The sequence below is a fragment of the Oryctolagus cuniculus genome, chromosome 14 (assembly GCF_051225735.1).
Source record: "Oryctolagus cuniculus isolate XC-2025 breed Fujian yellow rabbit chromosome 14, ASM5122573v1, whole genome shotgun sequence".
NCBI classification, from domain to species: domain Eukaryota; kingdom Metazoa; phylum Chordata; class Mammalia; order Lagomorpha; family Leporidae; genus Oryctolagus; species Oryctolagus cuniculus.
Genome location: NC_142880.1, coordinates 43058182 through 43076518, shown reverse-complemented (window position 1 = coordinate 43076518; position 18337 = coordinate 43058182). Strand labels below are relative to the sequence as shown.

At 38.7% G+C, this 18337-nt stretch overlaps 1 protein-coding gene across 3 annotated transcripts in view; it reads left to right on the top strand.

Moving 5' to 3' along the window:
* DNAH5 (dynein axonemal heavy chain 5) overlaps positions 1 to 18337 on the top strand; it is a 319159-nt gene that overhangs the window by 176179 nt on the left and 124643 nt on the right. For all 3 annotated transcript variants that reach the window (XM_051853566.3, XM_089312625.1, XM_089312626.1), the window contains exons 36-42: positions 1876 to 2054; positions 2449 to 2636; positions 2967 to 3161; positions 7188 to 7322; positions 8129 to 8236; positions 12830 to 12983; positions 17119 to 17265. In XM_051853566.3, coding sequence (XP_051709526.3) covers positions 1876 to 2054; positions 2449 to 2636; positions 2967 to 3161; positions 7188 to 7322; positions 8129 to 8236; positions 12830 to 12983; positions 17119 to 17265 — 1106 coding nt within the window. The remainder of the gene's footprint in view (positions 1 to 1875; positions 2055 to 2448; positions 2637 to 2966; positions 3162 to 7187; positions 7323 to 8128; positions 8237 to 12829; positions 12984 to 17118; positions 17266 to 18337) is intronic.

Below are 18337 nucleotides of genomic sequence, written 5' to 3'. Positions count from 1 at the left end.
GTAGGATAGAGACCACGGAGGACTTCCCGTCTGTGTGCCCACTGTCCCTGTCTATCCCTCATGCTGAATGAGCACATCCTTTTTTGGGAATCTTTTTCAAGTCATGGTGAATGCTTTATAGTTATGACATATGAAAATCCTGAACAGTAGCACTTTGTGAACTGTCTCCTTTGACAACACCAGGTGGTGCTGGGAATCAAGTAATTTGCAGGTGAAAATTTTTCCTTTATAGGCATTCTTGTATTCACCCACAAAATCTTTTACTTGCTAATCTAATAAGATGTACTAGAAAGGAAATGCAGGTATAGTGATGATCACAGAAATAGATTAAAGATGTGATTATTTAGCACTACACTATTTGAGTCCCAAGTATATCAAATGATCAACAGTTAGATTCAAAAGGGAATTAATCATTTAAATGGCTCCCAGTGAATTTCACAGACAGTTTTCTTTCTTTTTGTCTTTATTATATATTAGAAGGTTTCTTTATTTGAAAGGCAGAGTGATGGTTTGGGGTGGTGGGTGGGTAGAGAAAGAGAGAGAGAGGGAGAGATCTTCTATCACTGGTTCATTCCCCACATGGCCCAGATTAGGCCAGGCCAAAGCCAGGAGCCACGAGCTCCATCTGAGTTTTCTACCTGAGTGACAGGGGCCCCAGTGCTAGGGTCATCCTCCTCTGCTTTCCCAGGTATGTTACTAGGAACTGGCTTGTGAGAAGACCAGATGGGACTCAAATGGTTACTGTGGTGAAGCAAGCTAACATATCTATCATCAAACATAATTTTTGTTTGTTTTTTGTTACAAAACAACTAAAATATATTTATTTAACAAAAATTTCCAGTACAATACAGTTGTATTGACTGGTCTTCATGTTGCACTGTAGGTCTCTAGACTTGTCCATCTTCCATATCTGTTTTGTATCCTCTGACCTGACTCTTACCATTTCTTCCATATGCCCCTCTCCTGGTAACCACTGAGTTATTTTCTGTCACTATATATTTGATCTTTTTGTCTCCTTCTAGATTCCACATATAAATGAAATCGTGCAATGTTTGTCTCTCAGTGTCTGACTTTATTTCACTTAGCATAATGTCCTCCATATTCTCTATCTTGTGGCAAATGGCATGGTCTTCTTTTTTAGGGCTGAGTGATTTTCCATTGCACAAATGAATGTACCATGTTTTCTTTATCCATTTGTCCATTGATAGCTAAGTTGTTACTTGGCTTTGGGGAATAGTGCTGCAGTGAACATAGGCGTGCAGGTATCTTTACAAGGTGATGATTCTATCTGCTCTGGATATAGACCTAGAAGAGAGGTAGTTCCATTTTAATTTCCTTAGGAAGCTCCATACTGTTTTTCATGATGGCTGCACCAAGCTACATTTCTACCATAAGGGTACATGCTTCCTTTTTATCCACCCCCTCACCAACATTTGTTATTTCTTATCTTTTGGACAATAGCCATTTTGATGTATGTAAAGTGATGTCTCATAGTGGTTCTAGTTTGCATTTCCCTGGTGATTAGTGATGTTGAGTGAATATTATTCTTTTAGTGGATAGATTTCTGAGGAAAAATTGCTAAATAAATTTTGAAAATGCTGTGTACTATTTCTCATACTTGGAGATTCTCAGTATACATGATCATAAGAAGACTGAAAAGTTCAGCAGGAAAGAAATCTGTTTGACCTTTTAAAGAGTTTTCAAACTTATTTGACTAGAGAGTACCCCTCCTTGGTCTCAACACATGTTAACATCAATAAAGAAAAGTGTATTTTAGGTTTGAGTATTAGGAATGTCACATAGGATCTTCTGTTTTGTGATCTTGGGTGGGTTTCCTTACATTCTGGCTTGGTTGTGTTGATTGTTCTTCTCCAGGTGTTACATCACGCTGGCCCAAGCCCTGGGAATGAGCATGGGGGGAGCCCCTGCTGGACCTGCAGGAACAGGCAAAACAGAGACCACCAAAGATATGGGACGTTGTCTTGGGAAATATGTTGTGGTTTTCAACTGTTCAGATCAGATGGATTTTCGAGGACTTGGGAGGATTTTTAAAGGTGATGTTTATATATATTTTTTTAATTTAACAAGAAATTTTGGCTATGGTAGACTAGTTTGTTGAGATTTATTTTTCGATAATTTGTAATGTTAATTTCATTCTTCAACTATGTAAAACTTACTGGAAAACCATGAATCTCATTCATGTTGTGTGGACCCTGTGTTAAGTTTACTTGCCTTTTGTAATGTTCCTTTATTCCTGCAGGTTGGCGTTTATAGATAAAGTGCCAAATTGTCAGCTGTTTCGGGCCTCTTGATGCATGATCTATTTGTTCAGCTTTATTTTTTGAGCAAACCTTTCTCTGGTTCATTTTGGCAGCTGCATAATGTGCTTTTCCTGGGCTTTCCAAAATTACATAGTAATTGGATTTTCTGTTTAATTTGCTTTCTAAGGACTGGCACAATCTGGATCCTGGGGTTGTTTTGATGAATTCAACCGTATTGATCTACCAGTTCTCTCAGTTGCAGCCCAGCAAATTTCCATTATTCTCACCTGTAAAAAGGAACGTAAAAAATCTTTCATTTTTACTGATGGAGATAATGTGACTATGAACCCTGAATTTGGACTTTTTCTAACCATGGTAAGGAAGCTAGAAGAGTTACTGAATTTCAGCTGTCTTATCACACTCTTTATGTCTCTCCCTGGCCATATGTCATCTATTTTCCATGAATGGAAATTGGGATTGTAATTTTCACTCCTGTTTGAAAGCCTTTGGTGTTAAACAAAGATCATATTAATAACTCATGACTTAATTTGTCCAGGTGGAAGAAGAATGATATATGTAAATGAGTTCCTTGGTTGTCATTCTGGTTTTGTTGTGTGTACATTGCGAATCTTTTAATATCATGCTGATGTATGCTTGTTGCCCCCTGATCTTAGCATTTGTCCTTGCATTTTGTTTTCTATTTAGAATCCCGGCTATGCTGGGCGGCAGGAACTCCCTGAAAACTTGAAGATTAACTTCCGCTCAGTGGCCATGATGGTCCCCGACCGTCAGATTATCATAAGAGTGAAGTTGGCCAGTTGTGGCTTCATAGACAATGTTGTTTTGGCAAGGAAGTTTTTCACGCTCTACAAGCTGTGTGAGGAACAGCTTTCTAAGCAGGTGTGCCATTCTGCAGGTCTCTATGGGCTTACAAATGTTTCATCTTTCCTTTCGTGAAATGTTCTCATTTGAAAAACTGTAGATTGGGATTGTTGCTAAAGTGCCTTACAGATACTAAATAGAAAGATGTTGTATCATTACAAAAGTAATTTTATATGTACTGATAAAGCAATGAATATTTGTATGTACAGTTAAAGAAATGAATATTTATAGCATAGAAATGAAGTAAATACTATTTGAACTGATTTAAAACCAAAGAATTATGGCTATTAACATCTGTTTTTTATGCCACCTATATATTCATCATAATGTGTGTTGTGTTTTATTAGGGTTTTTAGGAACTTCTCATTTATTCTTCTCATTTCTAAGGCCACTCAGGTGTGGCCAAGCTCTGCTAATTGCCATCTTCTCTCTTGTGACCTTGCTAGTTTCTTCTACTCTTTGGAGTATTAGGTTCAAACATCATGAGGTTTCATAGTTGAGAGGCCTGGAATTAATCATATATTACATCTGCATTAGTTATCTGCTGCGGTGTAATAGCCCAACCACAAATTTAGTGGCTTAAAATCATTCACATTTATGATTTCACAGTGTCTGCAGGTCAAGAGTCATCTAAATAGGGTTCTTTGCTTAGTGTCTACAAGGTTGTAGTCAAGGTGTTGTCTAGGGCTTTGGTTTCATCTGATGCTTGACTGGGGAATGATCTACTTCCAAGCTCTTGCAGGATGTGGACAGAACCCTGTTCCTTGAGGTTGTAAGTTGAGAGATTCCATTTCTTACTCGCTGTGCCTGGAGATCGCCTTCAGTTCCTAGAGGCTATACATAGTTCTTTTGTTTGCTATGTGGGATTCCCCAACATGGCCACTTGGCTTCTCAAAGTCAGCAAAGAAAAATATCCAGCAAAATGAGTGTTATAATCCTATGTAATGGACCACATAATTGCCTACATGTAATTGCATTCAACATACTGTCTCTGCTGCGTTCCATTAGTTAGGAGCAAATGACAGGTCCTGCCCATAGTCAAGCTGATAAGATCACGAAAAGGAATGAATACGAGGAGGTAGGCATCACACTGCAGTTGTCTAGCACATAAGTAAAAACTACTAAAAATATGTTAAATAATGACACATTGCAATAAACATAAGACTATAACATGAACAGTGTCTCCTAACATACATTACACTTCAGTTCTTCTCCTTACCCCAACTTTCATTCCAAACTTCTTTGACTATAGATTAATTTTTTATACCCACATGTTAAACCAAATTACATTCTGCCCAAAAGTTCTTTTCCTATGTCAGAAACACACAGAATTTTGACCCTGGCCACAAACCCTCCTTGTTAGCCTGACCCTGACTCTGCTTTTCTGCCACCAACATTTCTAGTTTTGCCTGCTGTAATAACAACCTTACTCACTTATTCTGTTTCTTCCCTCTGTCAAAGAAATAGTGTTTGTGTGCTATTTACTGGATGTAGAAAACTTCCCACATGACTGATTTTTGCCTTTGTCTTTTGTTTTAAAAGATTTATTTATCTATTTGAAAGACTTACAGAGTGAGGGAGAGACAGTGAGAGATCTTCCATCCACTGGTTCACTCCCTGATGGCCTCAACAGCCAGGGTTTGGCCAGGCCGAATTCAGGAGTCAGAAGCTTCATCTGGTTCTCCCGTGTGGGTGGCAGGGGGCCCAAATACTCAGATCACCCTTTGAGGCTTTTCCCAGGCCATTAGCAGGGAGCTGGATTGAAAGTGGAATGATGTGGGCGTGAACTGGTGCCCATATGAGATGCTGGCATTGCAGGCTGTGGCTTTTCCTGCTACACCACAATACAAGCCCCTGCCCTTTTCTTAACTACTGCTTCACTTTTTGTGCCTTCACTCCCACAGACAAGGTCACTGTGGAATGAAATGTGTCAGTGTGTACAAAGTAGTTGGTCTCATGTGGATCTCTTGGTGAACATTCTGTGAATCTCTCTTTGTGCCCACAGATTTAACTCAAAGCCCAGTTCTGATAGGAAGTTTTCCTTAATTGTCACCCACTAGCAATTCCAAGTCATTGCTACTTTTATGCAAGTTTATTCATAATTATACTTTATTATCTTTATTAGAGTTTAAATTCCCTGACTATATGAACTCAATATGTGTGTTTTTGTGTCCTCCAACTAGTATTTAGTGAGGTACACTGCTCCCAGCTACTTTAGCAGATCACTGCTTTTTTGTTTTCCTGCATTTAACTTTTTTTTTAATGTGGTAACATATTCAGCACTAAATTTGCCATCTATTTTTTAATTATTTATTTGAAACACACACACACACACACAGAGAGAGAGACAGAGACAGAGAGAGACAGAGAGAGAAAGAAACAGAAAGAGCTATCTTCCATCCAATGGTTCACTCCCAGATGGCCCCAATGGCTGGAACTTGGCTGACATGGAGGCAGGAGCCAGGAGCTTCTACTGGGTCTCCCATGTGGTACAGTGGCCCAAGTATTTGGTCTAACTTCCACTGCTTGCTTTCCTGGGCACATTAACAGGGAGCTGAATTGGAAATGGACTATCTGGGACTCAAGTGTGTGCCTGTATAGGATGCCGATATCACAGGTTGCGGCTTTACCCACTACGCCACAGTGCTGGCCCTACCATGTAACCATTTTGAACTGTGTAGTATTTTCTATGATGTAGTGAACAGATTTCCTGAACTTTCATAACTTTTTTCATCTTGAAAAACTGAAACTCTCAGGACCGGCGCTGTGGCATAGCAGATAAAGCTGCCACCTGCAGTGCTGGCATCCCATATGAACGCTGATTCGAGTCCCAGCTGATCCTCTTCCAATGCAGCTCTCTGCTATGGCCTGGGAAAGCAGTAGAAGATGGCCCAAGTCTACTGTGGCTGTGAGTGAGACCTGGAGGAAGCTCCTGGCTTCGGTCTGTCTCTCTCTGTCTGCCTCTGTCTTTCTGTAACTCTGCCTTTCAAATAAATAAACGAATAAATAAATAAATAAATACCCGAAACTCTACCCAACAAAACAAAAGAAAACAAAACAAAGCCTACCTTTTCTCCTTCTCTCTAGTCTATTGTAACTACCATTCTGCTGTCTGTTTCTATGAATTTGACTTCTTTGGATGCCCCATATAAGTGAAGTCATATAATGCATGTCTTTTTGTGACTGCAGGATTTTACTTAGCATAATACCCTCAAGGTTCATCCATGTTGTAGCATGTGATAAGATTTCCTTCTTTTAATGGTCAAATAATGTTCCACCATAGCTACATGCCACATTCTGTTTATCCATTCATCCCTTGATGGACATTTAAAGTGGGTGGCTTCTACCTATTGGCTGTTGTGAATACTGCTGTTATATGAACGTGGATATGAAACTATCTCTTGGATACCCAGCTTTCATGTCTGTTGGATGTGTACCCAGCAGTGAGATTTCTGGATTGAATGACACTTCTGTTTATCTTTCTGAGGAACTGACATTGTGTTTTTCACAGTGGTTGGATACTTGGGTTTTAATCATTCACTTTCTATGTGCTAAATGTGGAGTGGTTGAGCTTTTGTTGACAAGCTGGGCTTGGCCTTCTGATTGTCCTTCCTCTTCCTCTTGGTAATCCTGGAGCACAGCTGCTTCTTTCTTATTTGTTAGTCAGAAGGCTTCATCTACATGGATGTGATGGTCATGACCGAGGTCCCAGTCTGGTATCAGATTTAAGTCTAATGACAGAAATAACTTTGCTGTGTAGGATTGATTAGGAAGAAGCTCACAAGATGTCTGTCATTCCCTTTTCCCTGTCAAGCTCTATCAGTGAGTTCTGATCTAAGGGCCTCAGCTAGTGATTGTCTATGGGAGAACTTTCTGGATTTTTTTTTTGACAAAGAAATGTAATGTATTGCTCCACTTTTTGAGTGACTTTTCTAAATGAAAATCAGAATTTGTTCATTATTGTGAATATGCCTCTGTCAAATAAATGTAGTTTCCATGGTAGGAAACATGGAGAATAAGCCCCATGTGTCTCAAATTCTTCAGGTACATTATGATTTTGGGCTGCGTAATATTCTGTCAGTCCTGCGGACTTTGGGGGCAGCAAAGAGAGCCAGCCCCACAGACACGGAATCCACAATTGTCATGCGTGTACTACGAGACATGAATCTTTCAAAACTGGTAAGATTCATGTATGGAAATGTTCTACCTGCTTAAATATCAGTTCAATTCACTGGGCACAAGTGAGATTTAGAAATATTGGCTTTAACTATGCTCATTTAAAATGCCTAATTATCAGATAAAGTGCTGAAGAGCAAAACTTTAAATTAGACTTTTCAGAAATTCTTTTAGTAATGACTCATCTCTAGTCTAAAATGTCTGTTCATATAGAATTGAAATGGATTTTTTGAAATCCACACATTAAAGCTCCAAATGCCTTGAATGACTTTTGTGTCTTAGAGCTAAAATCTCACCCTCTTTAAAGTCTGTAGAGCCTTACAGAAAATTATATGTAAATTATACAAATATGTGATAATTTCACTCTCTTATAGCAGACACTAGTAATCAATGTCTGGTCTCAGTGGGTCCATATATAGAGTGACAAAGTGATATATTTTTATTTCAAAGAAAAAGTATGATCCAAATTCTAATTCATGAATTTCTTACTATACCACATTAAAAAAAACTCTTTTAATTTAAATCAGGAATTGTAGTCTATTTAATATACTGCCAAATTGGCTATTTTGTGGAAAGATTGTCATGCAGGAGTATTTTCTTTCATTTCATTTCGTTTCTCCTTACTGTTATCCTCTTATTCTTTTTATAACTTAGAGGAAAGGCAAGAAAAATGTTATTAATTTCAGTGAAGGTGATATTTTATTATTGGTTGTACTGAAATAGTCTGGACTATATTGGGTGTTTTTAATTTGTACACTGCTGTGTTTGTGTCATAATGGGTTGTCTGCTTTCCTTTTTTCTTTTTTTAGATTGATGAAGATGAACCCTTATTTTTGAGTTTGATTGAAGATCTTTTCCCAAATATTCTTTTGGACAAGGCAGGTTACCCTGAACTGGAAGCAGCAATTAGTAGACAGGTAATGTTTCATAGGGCATCAAATGCTGTGTATGTTTGTCTGAATTTATTGAGAATCAATTGGTGTGGCTTGCACCTGTGGATTCTGAGAAAGTCAAGCTAAAACTCTGATTTTAAGAGAGGTGATTGTACGGTAGTGAGAGAGTTCCTCTTGTCAGGGGATCTTCTACAGTGGCACAGCCACAGGTCCAGTGAATCTTGTACCAGGTGTCCCATTATTTATGGAAACCATCCCACACCAGGGTCAAGAGTGACATATGATTAGTGTGCAGGGTCCAGCTAGGGCTGTGACTGTCTCCTGCCTTGGTGTTTGGCACCTTGGTGTAATCTCTGGACTCCTATCTCTCAGTGTTATTTGCAGTGACCCCACATGGCTTCTCAGTTATCATTCTTTCCTCATTGTGACTTTTTTCTCAGGCTCCGGGATGAGTAGAGGGGTCCACATAATTATGTATATCTTATTAACTGTCTGGACTTTCCAGGATATATGCTGCAGCTTTAACTTTTCATAGCCATCCGAGAAAGGGGAATGAATTAGGTAAATCTTGTGCACCAAATTTCCTTTCCTGTGAAGAATTTGAGACAAATGCAGCTTTATAGCAGTGGTAGTTAGCTTATATTTATAAAAGTGCATTTCAGTTCCTCAAAAATGTCTGTAATAAAAATCAAATGTGTCAGTACTTATTGTATATTTTGCTTTAAAAATCACCATGTAAGTGTCTGAATTTCCTGATCAGGAAAGAGTGGTCATTAATTCTGCAAATGGTTTCTCCATCATTTGGCTAAATAAATTGGAGCACTATCTAAAAAGCTAGGTATTAAACAGCTTCTAAGATGATTTATTTTAGTAGCTTATAACATAAAAAATCTGAAGATTCTGCACGTGGAAATTCAATTTTCCCAGCACCATTTATTGAATAGACTGTCCTTGCTCCAGGAATTAGTTTTAGATCCTTGATCAAATATAAGTTGGCTGTAGATGTTTGGGTTGATTTCTGGTGTTTCAATTCTGTTCCATTGGTCTATCCATCTGTTTCTTAACCAGTACCATGCTGTTTTGATTACAACTGCCCTGTAGTATGTCCTGAAATCTGGTAGTGTGATGCCTCCGGCTTTGTTTTTGTTGTACAAGATTGCTTTAGCTATTCGAGGTCTCTTGTGCCTCCATATAAATTTCAGCACCATTTTTTCCAGATCTGAGAAGAAGGTCTTCGGTATCTTGATTGGTATTGCATTGAATCTATAAATTGCTTTTGGGAGAATGGACATTTTGATGATATTGATTCTTCCAATCCATGAGCATGGAAGATTTTTCTTTTTCTTGGTATCCTCTTCTATTTCTTTATTTAAGGTTTTGTAATTTTCATCGTAGAGATCTTTAACGTCCTTGGTTAAGTTTATTCCAAGGTATTTGATTGTTTTTGTAGCTATTGTGAATGGGATTGATCTTAGAAGTTCTTCCTCAGCCATGGCAAGACCCCTACCTTACACCTTACACAAAAATCCACTCAACATGGATTAAAGACCTAAATCTACGACCTGACACCATCAAGTTACTAGAGAACATTGGAGAAACCCTTCAAGATATTGGCACAGGCAAAGAATTTCTGGAAAAGACCCGGGAGGCACAGGCAGTCAAAGCCAAAATCAACTATTGGGATTGCATCAAATTGAGAAGTTTCTGTACTGCAAAAGAAACAGTCAGGAGAGTGAAGAGACAACCAACAGAATGGGAAAAAATATTTGCAAACTATGCAACAGATAAAGGGTTAATAACCAGAATCTACAAAGAGATCAAGAAACTCCACAGAAACAAAACCAACAACCCACTTAAGAGATGGGCCAAGGACCTCAATAGACATTTTTCAAAAGAGGAAATCCAAATGGCCAACAGGCACATGAAAAAATGTTCAAGGTCATTAGCAATCAGGGAAATGCAAATCAAAACCACAATGAGGTTTCACCTCACCCTGGTTAGAATGGCTCACATGCAGAAATCTACCAACAACAGATGCTGGCGAGGATGTGGGGAAAAAGGGACACTAACCCACTGTTGGTGGGAATGCAAACTGGTCAAGCCACTATGGAAGTCAGTCTGGAGATTCCTCAGAAACCTCAATATAACCCTACCATTCAACCCAGCCATCCCACTCCTTGGAATTTACCCAAAGGAATTTAAATTGGCAAACAAAAAGGCGGTCTGCAGCCTAATGTTTATTGCAGCTCAATTCACAATAGCTAAGACCTGGAACCAACCTAAATGCCCATCAACGGTAGACTGGATAAAGAAATTATGGGATATGTACTCTTTAGAATACTATACCGCAGTAAGAAACAACGAAATCCAGTCATTTGCAACAAAATGGAGGAATCTGGAACACATCATGCTGAGTGAAGGCATCAGGATTCAAACCTGGAAAAGACTCCCAAGCTCATGCTTCCAATGATTCTGTGCTGATTTCCTCAAGGACCTTATGGTATTGTGGGGAAGTAAACAGAGAGATGACCCAGCAATGATGGAAAGTACAAGATTGACCAAAAGTTCATCTGAACAGCAAAAATATTAAAAAATGTGAAAGTTCATTTCCTGAAGCATAAAAATTCTAGGAGGGTAATTCAAAGTTTGTTTTAAACCACAGATGTTTGGTTTAGATTTCATGGATGTTGAGGTTTGTATGAGATCCTACCCATCATTAAATAATGTCTGATTCCAAAAAAAAAAAAAAATCTGAAGAGCACATACATAGCATAAAATGATGCATGATTATTATCAAAGTTATTTAAGTAAAATTTAAATTGCTTTTGACATTGAGTTCAAGTACAGCATAATGGTTAAGTTCATGGACAGTGAAACTCAACTTCTTGGGGAAAAAAACCCAATTCCACTAACATTTTTTAAAGATTTATTTTATTTATATGAAAGTCAGTGATAGAGGAAGACAAAATGAGAGAGATCTTCCATCTGTGGTTCATTCTGCGAATGGCCACAGTGGCCAGGACCAGCCAGGTCAAAGCCAGGAGCCTAGAATTCCATCATAATCTCCCACCTGGGTAGCAGGGGCCCAGGTACTTGGGCCATCTTCTGATGTTTACCTAGGTGCATTAGTAGGAAGCTAGATTGGAAGTTGAGCAGCCAAGTCTTGAACCAGCACTCTGATCTGGGCCACTGAAATCATAAGCATTGGCTTAACCCACTACACTACAACCCTGGCCCCCTAATTCTATAACTTTATAAATTGGGCATTTGGATAAATTTGCTTAGTCATTCTGTGCCTCAGTTTTCTCATCTGTAAAATGAAGATATTAATAGTACTAATTTTATGCATAGTAGCTTCCATATGTGTATTAGATAGATTAAAATTATGCAGTGATTTTATAAAGATAGCTTGAATTTTAACCAATCTAACATGCCATAATTTTTTTTCAGTTATAAGTATCATCTTTTAAAAATGTAAGATATATTTTGCCATTTGAGTCTTTATTCTTGAATTTTGCCTGACATATATTCAATAAAACATTAATATAAATGTGCTCAATTCTCAAAAGTAAAAACACTTGTTTATTCTTAATTTGTAATTGCATTTAAATAATCATGTATTTGAGAGAGACTGAGACATCGAGCGAGATTGCAAACACTCCTCTTTTCTGGCTTACTCTTTGAATGCCTGCAACCAGGACTGGACTTGGTGGAAATTGGGAGCCAGAACTCAATCCAGTTTTCCTGCGTGGGTGTCAGGAACCCAGTCACTTGAGTTATCACTGCTGCTTTCCCAGGGTCTACATTAGGAGGTAGCTGGGATAAAGAGCTAGAGCTGGAAATTGAACCCAGGTACTCCAATGTGGAACACAGATATCTTTGTTTTTCTTTTTAAAATTAATTTATTTATTTGAAAGTCAGAGTTACATGGAGCGAGGAGAGAGGGAGAGAGAGAGGTCTTCCATTTGCTGGTTCACTCCCCAATTGGCTCAATGGCTGGAGCTGTGCCAATCTGAAGCCAGGAGACAGGAGCTTCTTCCAGGTCCCCCATGCAGGTGCAGCGTCCCAAGGACTTGAGTCATCCTCTGCTGCCCTCCCGGGCCACAGCAGAGAGCTGGATCAGAAGTGGAGCAGCCAGGACTTGAACTGGCACCCATACGGGATGCCGGTTCTGCAGGTGATACCTGCTACGCCACATCACCGGCCCAAACACAGATATCTTAACCCACATCTTAAGAGATAGGCTGTCTGTCCCTGGAATGACATTTTTATTATGTTCAGCATGCTTTTTGTATATGTATGTAAAAATGTGCATATGTATATGTATATATATATTACAGTATTTTTATTGTGGTAAATATATAACATCAAGTTTACTATTTTAAATATTTCAAGGTATATAGTTCAGTGACATTAAGGATATTCACATTTGTGAATTGTTATCATTGTCCACTTTCAGAATTTTTTCATCTTTCCAAACTGAATTTTTGAACCTGTTAAACAATAATGTCTTATTCCCCTGCCCCTCCTACACCCCGTCTATACATGTTTTTAGCACAATAGTATGTCCGGATCATTGTTGATGTGGTCCAATGTGAGGGTTTGTTATGCTTTCAGGTTGAAGAAGCTGGCTTAGTTAACCATCCTCCTTGGAAACTGAAAGTCATCCAGCTGTTCGAGACACAGAGAGTGAGGCATGGAATGATGACCCTGGGGCCTAGTGGAGCAGGAAAAACCACCTGCATCCACACCTTGATGAAGGCCATGACAGGTACAGGGAAGCTGATTTCATTGCCCCGGGCAGTGCATTTAAATACTTGTAACACACTTGAATGCCCAAGAGGGACTTTATGGCAAATCTATGAATATATTTTTGTAGGAGGGAATGATGCTTTGCTTCTTTTTTATTTTTCATTTTTACTTTACTTCTTCATGGGTCTATTTTAGAAATAATAAATTGCATTAATATGCCAGAGAGAAAAACATTTTTAAGTGGCTTTATGCAGTTGTGCTATATGTATAACAATGCTGTCATTCAGTTTTCTTAATGATCTTGAGATGTGGCTATTATTATCCCCATTTTGTACAAAAACCAAGGTCTAAATTAAAAAATGCCCAAGGTCACTAAGAAAGCAAGTGATGAGACTGAGTTAAGATCAGAGCCCACTAATAAAAAATTCAGTTTCCATATATACTGTGCTACATACCAATAAATAGAAAATACAGTATTCTAGCTCCGAATAAATATGAAATAATTGCCATCTTAAAGCCTCAATTCTATGAGATAAGAACAATACTAATCATAAAACAATCTCCCACATGAAATCAGATATTTTTTTCTGGTAAAGTTAAATAAATGCATTTTATATTCAGATTTCTCTGTCTTATATCTGAGTTCTTCATCCTAGGATGTCAGAGGATAATGGTCACTGCTACATTTATGATTGTGTTTATATTTTGTGGTTCTTGTCAGATCTTGATGCCTCTCTTCCTTAGAATACCAGCAACCCTTACCCATGGCAGAGCTGAGTTCCTAAATTTCATAGAACATTGGCTGTTGGATTGCAACATCCATAATCTCATAGTGGAGAGATGCCAGTCAGCACATGAAGCTTGGATGCACTGACATTGGTGCAATACAGGAACACAGTTGGTAGGAGCTGGATGTTGCCAGTATTAACTCCAGGGACCTGAACATACTGGCTTTAGTCTCTGCTTCCTCAGTTATTGGGGGAAGTGAATTCTGTACATCAGATTGAGGTAGACTCTGCTCTTAGCCAGTACCTTCCTCCACTAAAACTGAGAACTCACATCTGCAGGACTGATCATGTGGTTTTTAATATAAGCTGTAAAGATTCTGTATGGGGATTATATTGTTTAAAAACGGTTGTATTTTCCCTCTCAAATTATGCTCAATAATATTATTGTTGCATTTATGAGCCTGCCTTCTATTAGCAGTGAACTACAAGTGCACCTGCTACAAGGATAAGCAAAATGAGTACTAAATATTAAGCAATTTAGATACATTATTCATAATGTATGTGTTATTTAACATACATAATGTTGGAGAAATTCCTCACAAGCGTGAATTAATCATTAGGCTGTTTCCTGTTTATTAACCTGCTCAGGTTTTTAACACCTTTGCTATCTTAAGCAACTCAATGTTTCTTGATGAAAATTTTATCCAAAAGATTGAGGAGATAATTGGATTGAACTTCAATAAAAGAAATGCAAGACCCATGTGTATTATTTTTTCCCTGATTCATGAAGTATTTGTTCATCAAATATCTTTAATATTCTGTCTTTTCATGTTCTACTAGATTCCATAATAGAATCTATGAAAAAAAAATGGCCATGTCTGTATGGAATTTTCAGGATAGCAGGCAAAACAGTCATGGATACTTATAACTCAATGTGGAATTGCTATGAGGAAGGCTTGAACAATCATGATGTGAGGAGAGGCATAGGTAATCAGAAACTTCTCTGAGGAATGTATAGAAAGGCTCTTGAAGCAGATGTTACTTCACCCAAGGCTTGAGCATTGAGTAGCAGTTGAATAAAAGGCATCTTAGCAGAATAAAGAGGCCATGCAAATCATAGGGACTGGATATACTCTGAGAGGCCTGAATAAAAGGAAGTTTGTGTTTGTGTTTGTATGAGGTGAGTGGAGGAGGTGAGACTGAATATGGAGGTATGAGTATAGCAGATTCTGTTGATGCAAAGTGGCACACTTCTTTGGCCCTCCCCTGCTATGGATGCGGATGTGTTGGACAGCTCCCCTTGATTCTCATGCTAGGTTGCAGTCTCCCAGCTTTTTAGTCTTAAGATTTTGATTCCAAGAAATGGCTCAGCTGGAGGTAGGACATCACATCTGTGACCTATCATTTATTAATTTTCTTTTTCTTTTCACTGTTTTACTTTCTCTGTCCCCTGTTCCACAATCTCAGCATCCAAGCCCTGTCTTAGGCTGTGTTTTCTGGGGAATCCAAATTAGGAGAGTAGGCATGGCATGAGGAGTTTTTTAAGTCACACCAAATACCTACGTTTTATTCTGTAGGTGACAGGAAAATATTGAGCTAGGGAGTGACACAATCTCTCCTACGAGTAGAAGACCACCTGGTGGCTACAGGAGACTGGGGGACAGGAGATTTTTCTCAAGTCCATAAAGAGGCAAGAGCAAGAAAATTATGTCTATGCTAGAGCAAAGACCATGGAGGCAGAGTGATCAGGTCAGAGTCCAGAAGTGTCTAGGGAGAGAATCAAGAGAAACTGGTTCAGCTAACATTGGGGGAGCGAAGCATTCTTTTCTTAGAGTGCTCCTATAAAAATGTTCTGGTATCTTAAATGAAAGTGATAAATGTGGAGATTTATTTTGTTGAGCAATTGGCTCTCACAGTTACGAAGGCCAAGATGTCCTCTGATCTGCCATCTGCAAGCTGGAGGCCTAGGGGAGCTGGTGGTGTAATTCAACCTGAGTCATAGGGCCCAAGAACCAGGACTGCTGATAATGGAAATCCTCCTCTGAGGGCTAGAGATGAGAGAAAATCTTTCAGCTCAAAAAGACAGGCAGGAGGAAAATGAACAACTTCCTCCTTCCCCTGGCTTTTGCTCCACTGGGTTCCCAGATAGTTAGGATGATGCTTAGTCAAACTGGAAGGACTACCTACTTTTCTGGGTCCACAGATTCAGATGTGAATTTCATCAGAAACACCCCGATAGACACACCTAAAAGCAATGTTTAATCTGGGCACCCCAAGAACAGACAAGTGGATGCTTAAAATTAACTATCACAAAGGCTTTTAATGAGCCATCTCTTTTAATGTGTGCATGTGAACAGGAGGGCTTGTTTTTGTTAATCTTTCACACAGAATGTCTTTTAGCATTGATTTTTATTATTTCATACTTTAAATATTATTCTTTGTTCATCTGCTGAATAATCGTAGTCTCCTATGGTTTTTTTTTTTTTTTTTTTTTTTTTTTTTTTTTTTTTTTTTTTTTGACAGGCAGAGTGGACAGTGAGAGAGAGAGACAGAGAGAAAGGTCTTCCTTTGCCGTTGGTTCACCCTCCAATGGCCGCCGCGGCCGGCGCGCTGCGGCCGGCGCACCGCGCTGATCCGATGGCAGGAGCCAGGAGCCAGGTGCTTATCCTGGTCTCCCATGGGGTGCAGGGCCCAAGCACCTGGGCCATCCTCCACTGCACTCCCTGGCCACAGCAGAGGGCTGGCCTGGAAGAGGGGCAACCGGGACAGAATCCGGCGCCCCGACTGGGACTAGAACCCGGTGTGCCGGCGCCGCTAGGCGGAGGATTAGCCTAGTGAGCCGCGGCGCCGGCCCGTAGTCTCCTATGTGCAAATTCCTTGCTCATTTAAGGGTTGTTTTAGGGTTTGAAAGATTGAAATAAGATTGAAATACATTTCTTCAGGTTGGCCACAAAAGCAAGTCCTTGATTCATGCTAAATTCATTTAGTTTATCTTTTCTAAGGTGAGCAAGAACACATATCAGCAAATCAAATCTGATAGTGGAGAGAATGAGGTATCTTCTAGGTGATATCTTAGGCACAAGATTTAATCTAGTACACCATAAACCAAAGATATTTTTGAGCTGTCAAATTTAGCGAACTTCCAAATTGTGTTAGTACCTTGATAAATTGCAACGTGGTGTCCTTTTTTCCCCTAAGGGATATACAATTTCCTTTTATAGAAGATGAAAAAAGTGCTTTAGTCAATAAAGTATAATGAGACAATTATGATAACTTGGAATGCCTTAAGATATATATTGTCAATGTAATTTTTCATTTTTCATGTTTTGAGTACCTGCTGACAGTATACCACAGATTAGTGCAATATTGCCTAATGATGGTACAGTCCACATCTGAGATGTTTAAAATTTACATTTACTTGGATAGATTGTGGAAAACCACACCGGGAAATGAGAATGAATCCCAAGGCAATTACTGCCCCACAGATGTTTGGTCGGCTTGACGTGGCCACAAATGACTGGACTGATGGAATATTTTCTACTCTTTGGAGGAAAACACTGAAGGCTAAGAAAGGTAGAAGATGAATTACAAGTATTATTTTTAACATGTATTTCTAAATAAATCACTGGTGACTGGATAGAATTAGAACTGTATTCTCCATGTAATATCCTAGCCAAGATAAAGAAGTCATAAATCAGCATGATACTTGTGAATGTTGAAATAATGAAATTATTGATTAATGTCCTTAAAACCTAATTTTTTGTAAAAAATATTTCTTCATCCTTGTGACATCTTAGAATAAAATGGATGGAAAAGTTGGTATAGAAATTTGATAGTATTAAATAAATTGATTTTGCAGTATGATTTCCACTGAATATTTTAAAAATGTTACTCTTATTTAAGTACATCCTGTTTAAAAAATGGATTATCCTATAAAGTCACAGGAGAAAATGGGATTTTTTTTGGAGAGAAAATTGTGCATATGAAAAATGAAGTCTATGCTCAAGTAAAAAGTCATTCTGTTTAGATGGACACGGGTGTTTGGTGGTTTGAGCAAACTAATTAAGGGTTAGTGATTGTGTCTGGGCTCTTTATGTTGAACCCAACATTCATAATATGAACTCAGATGGAGGAGGTGGTATCAGCTGTCCTCTCATTGTGTTTTCTCACTCCTGAGTGAGTACAGTAATGGCACTTTGAATATAATCACTTGGGGAAAGAAGGGCACAGGAGGAGGAGGAGAGGTTCAGGCTTACTTCCTGGGTCTAGACTTTGGGCAACAGTGTTGTGATTAAAAATGTTCAAGGAACATGATGAACCTAATGCCAGCTGTCAAAAGGGAAATTGAAACCTTCATAGGAATTCTTGATATTTTGCTGGAAAGAAATACAAATTTGTTTTTGATTTGTTCCAGTGTAAACAAGGAGACAATAACGACATATTACTGCCAAGAACTGGAGCTCAGAGAAAGTTTTTTTCCTTCTGGCATAAAAAAGGAGATGTGCTCTTTCTTTCAAAGTAACGCTGGTGCTTAGATTACCATTTTACTTGAATTGCCAGTTGAATGAGTTTAATTAAGACTTTTTTTTTTTATTTTTTTGACAGGCAGAGTGGACAGTGAGAGAGAGAGACAGAGAGAAAGGTC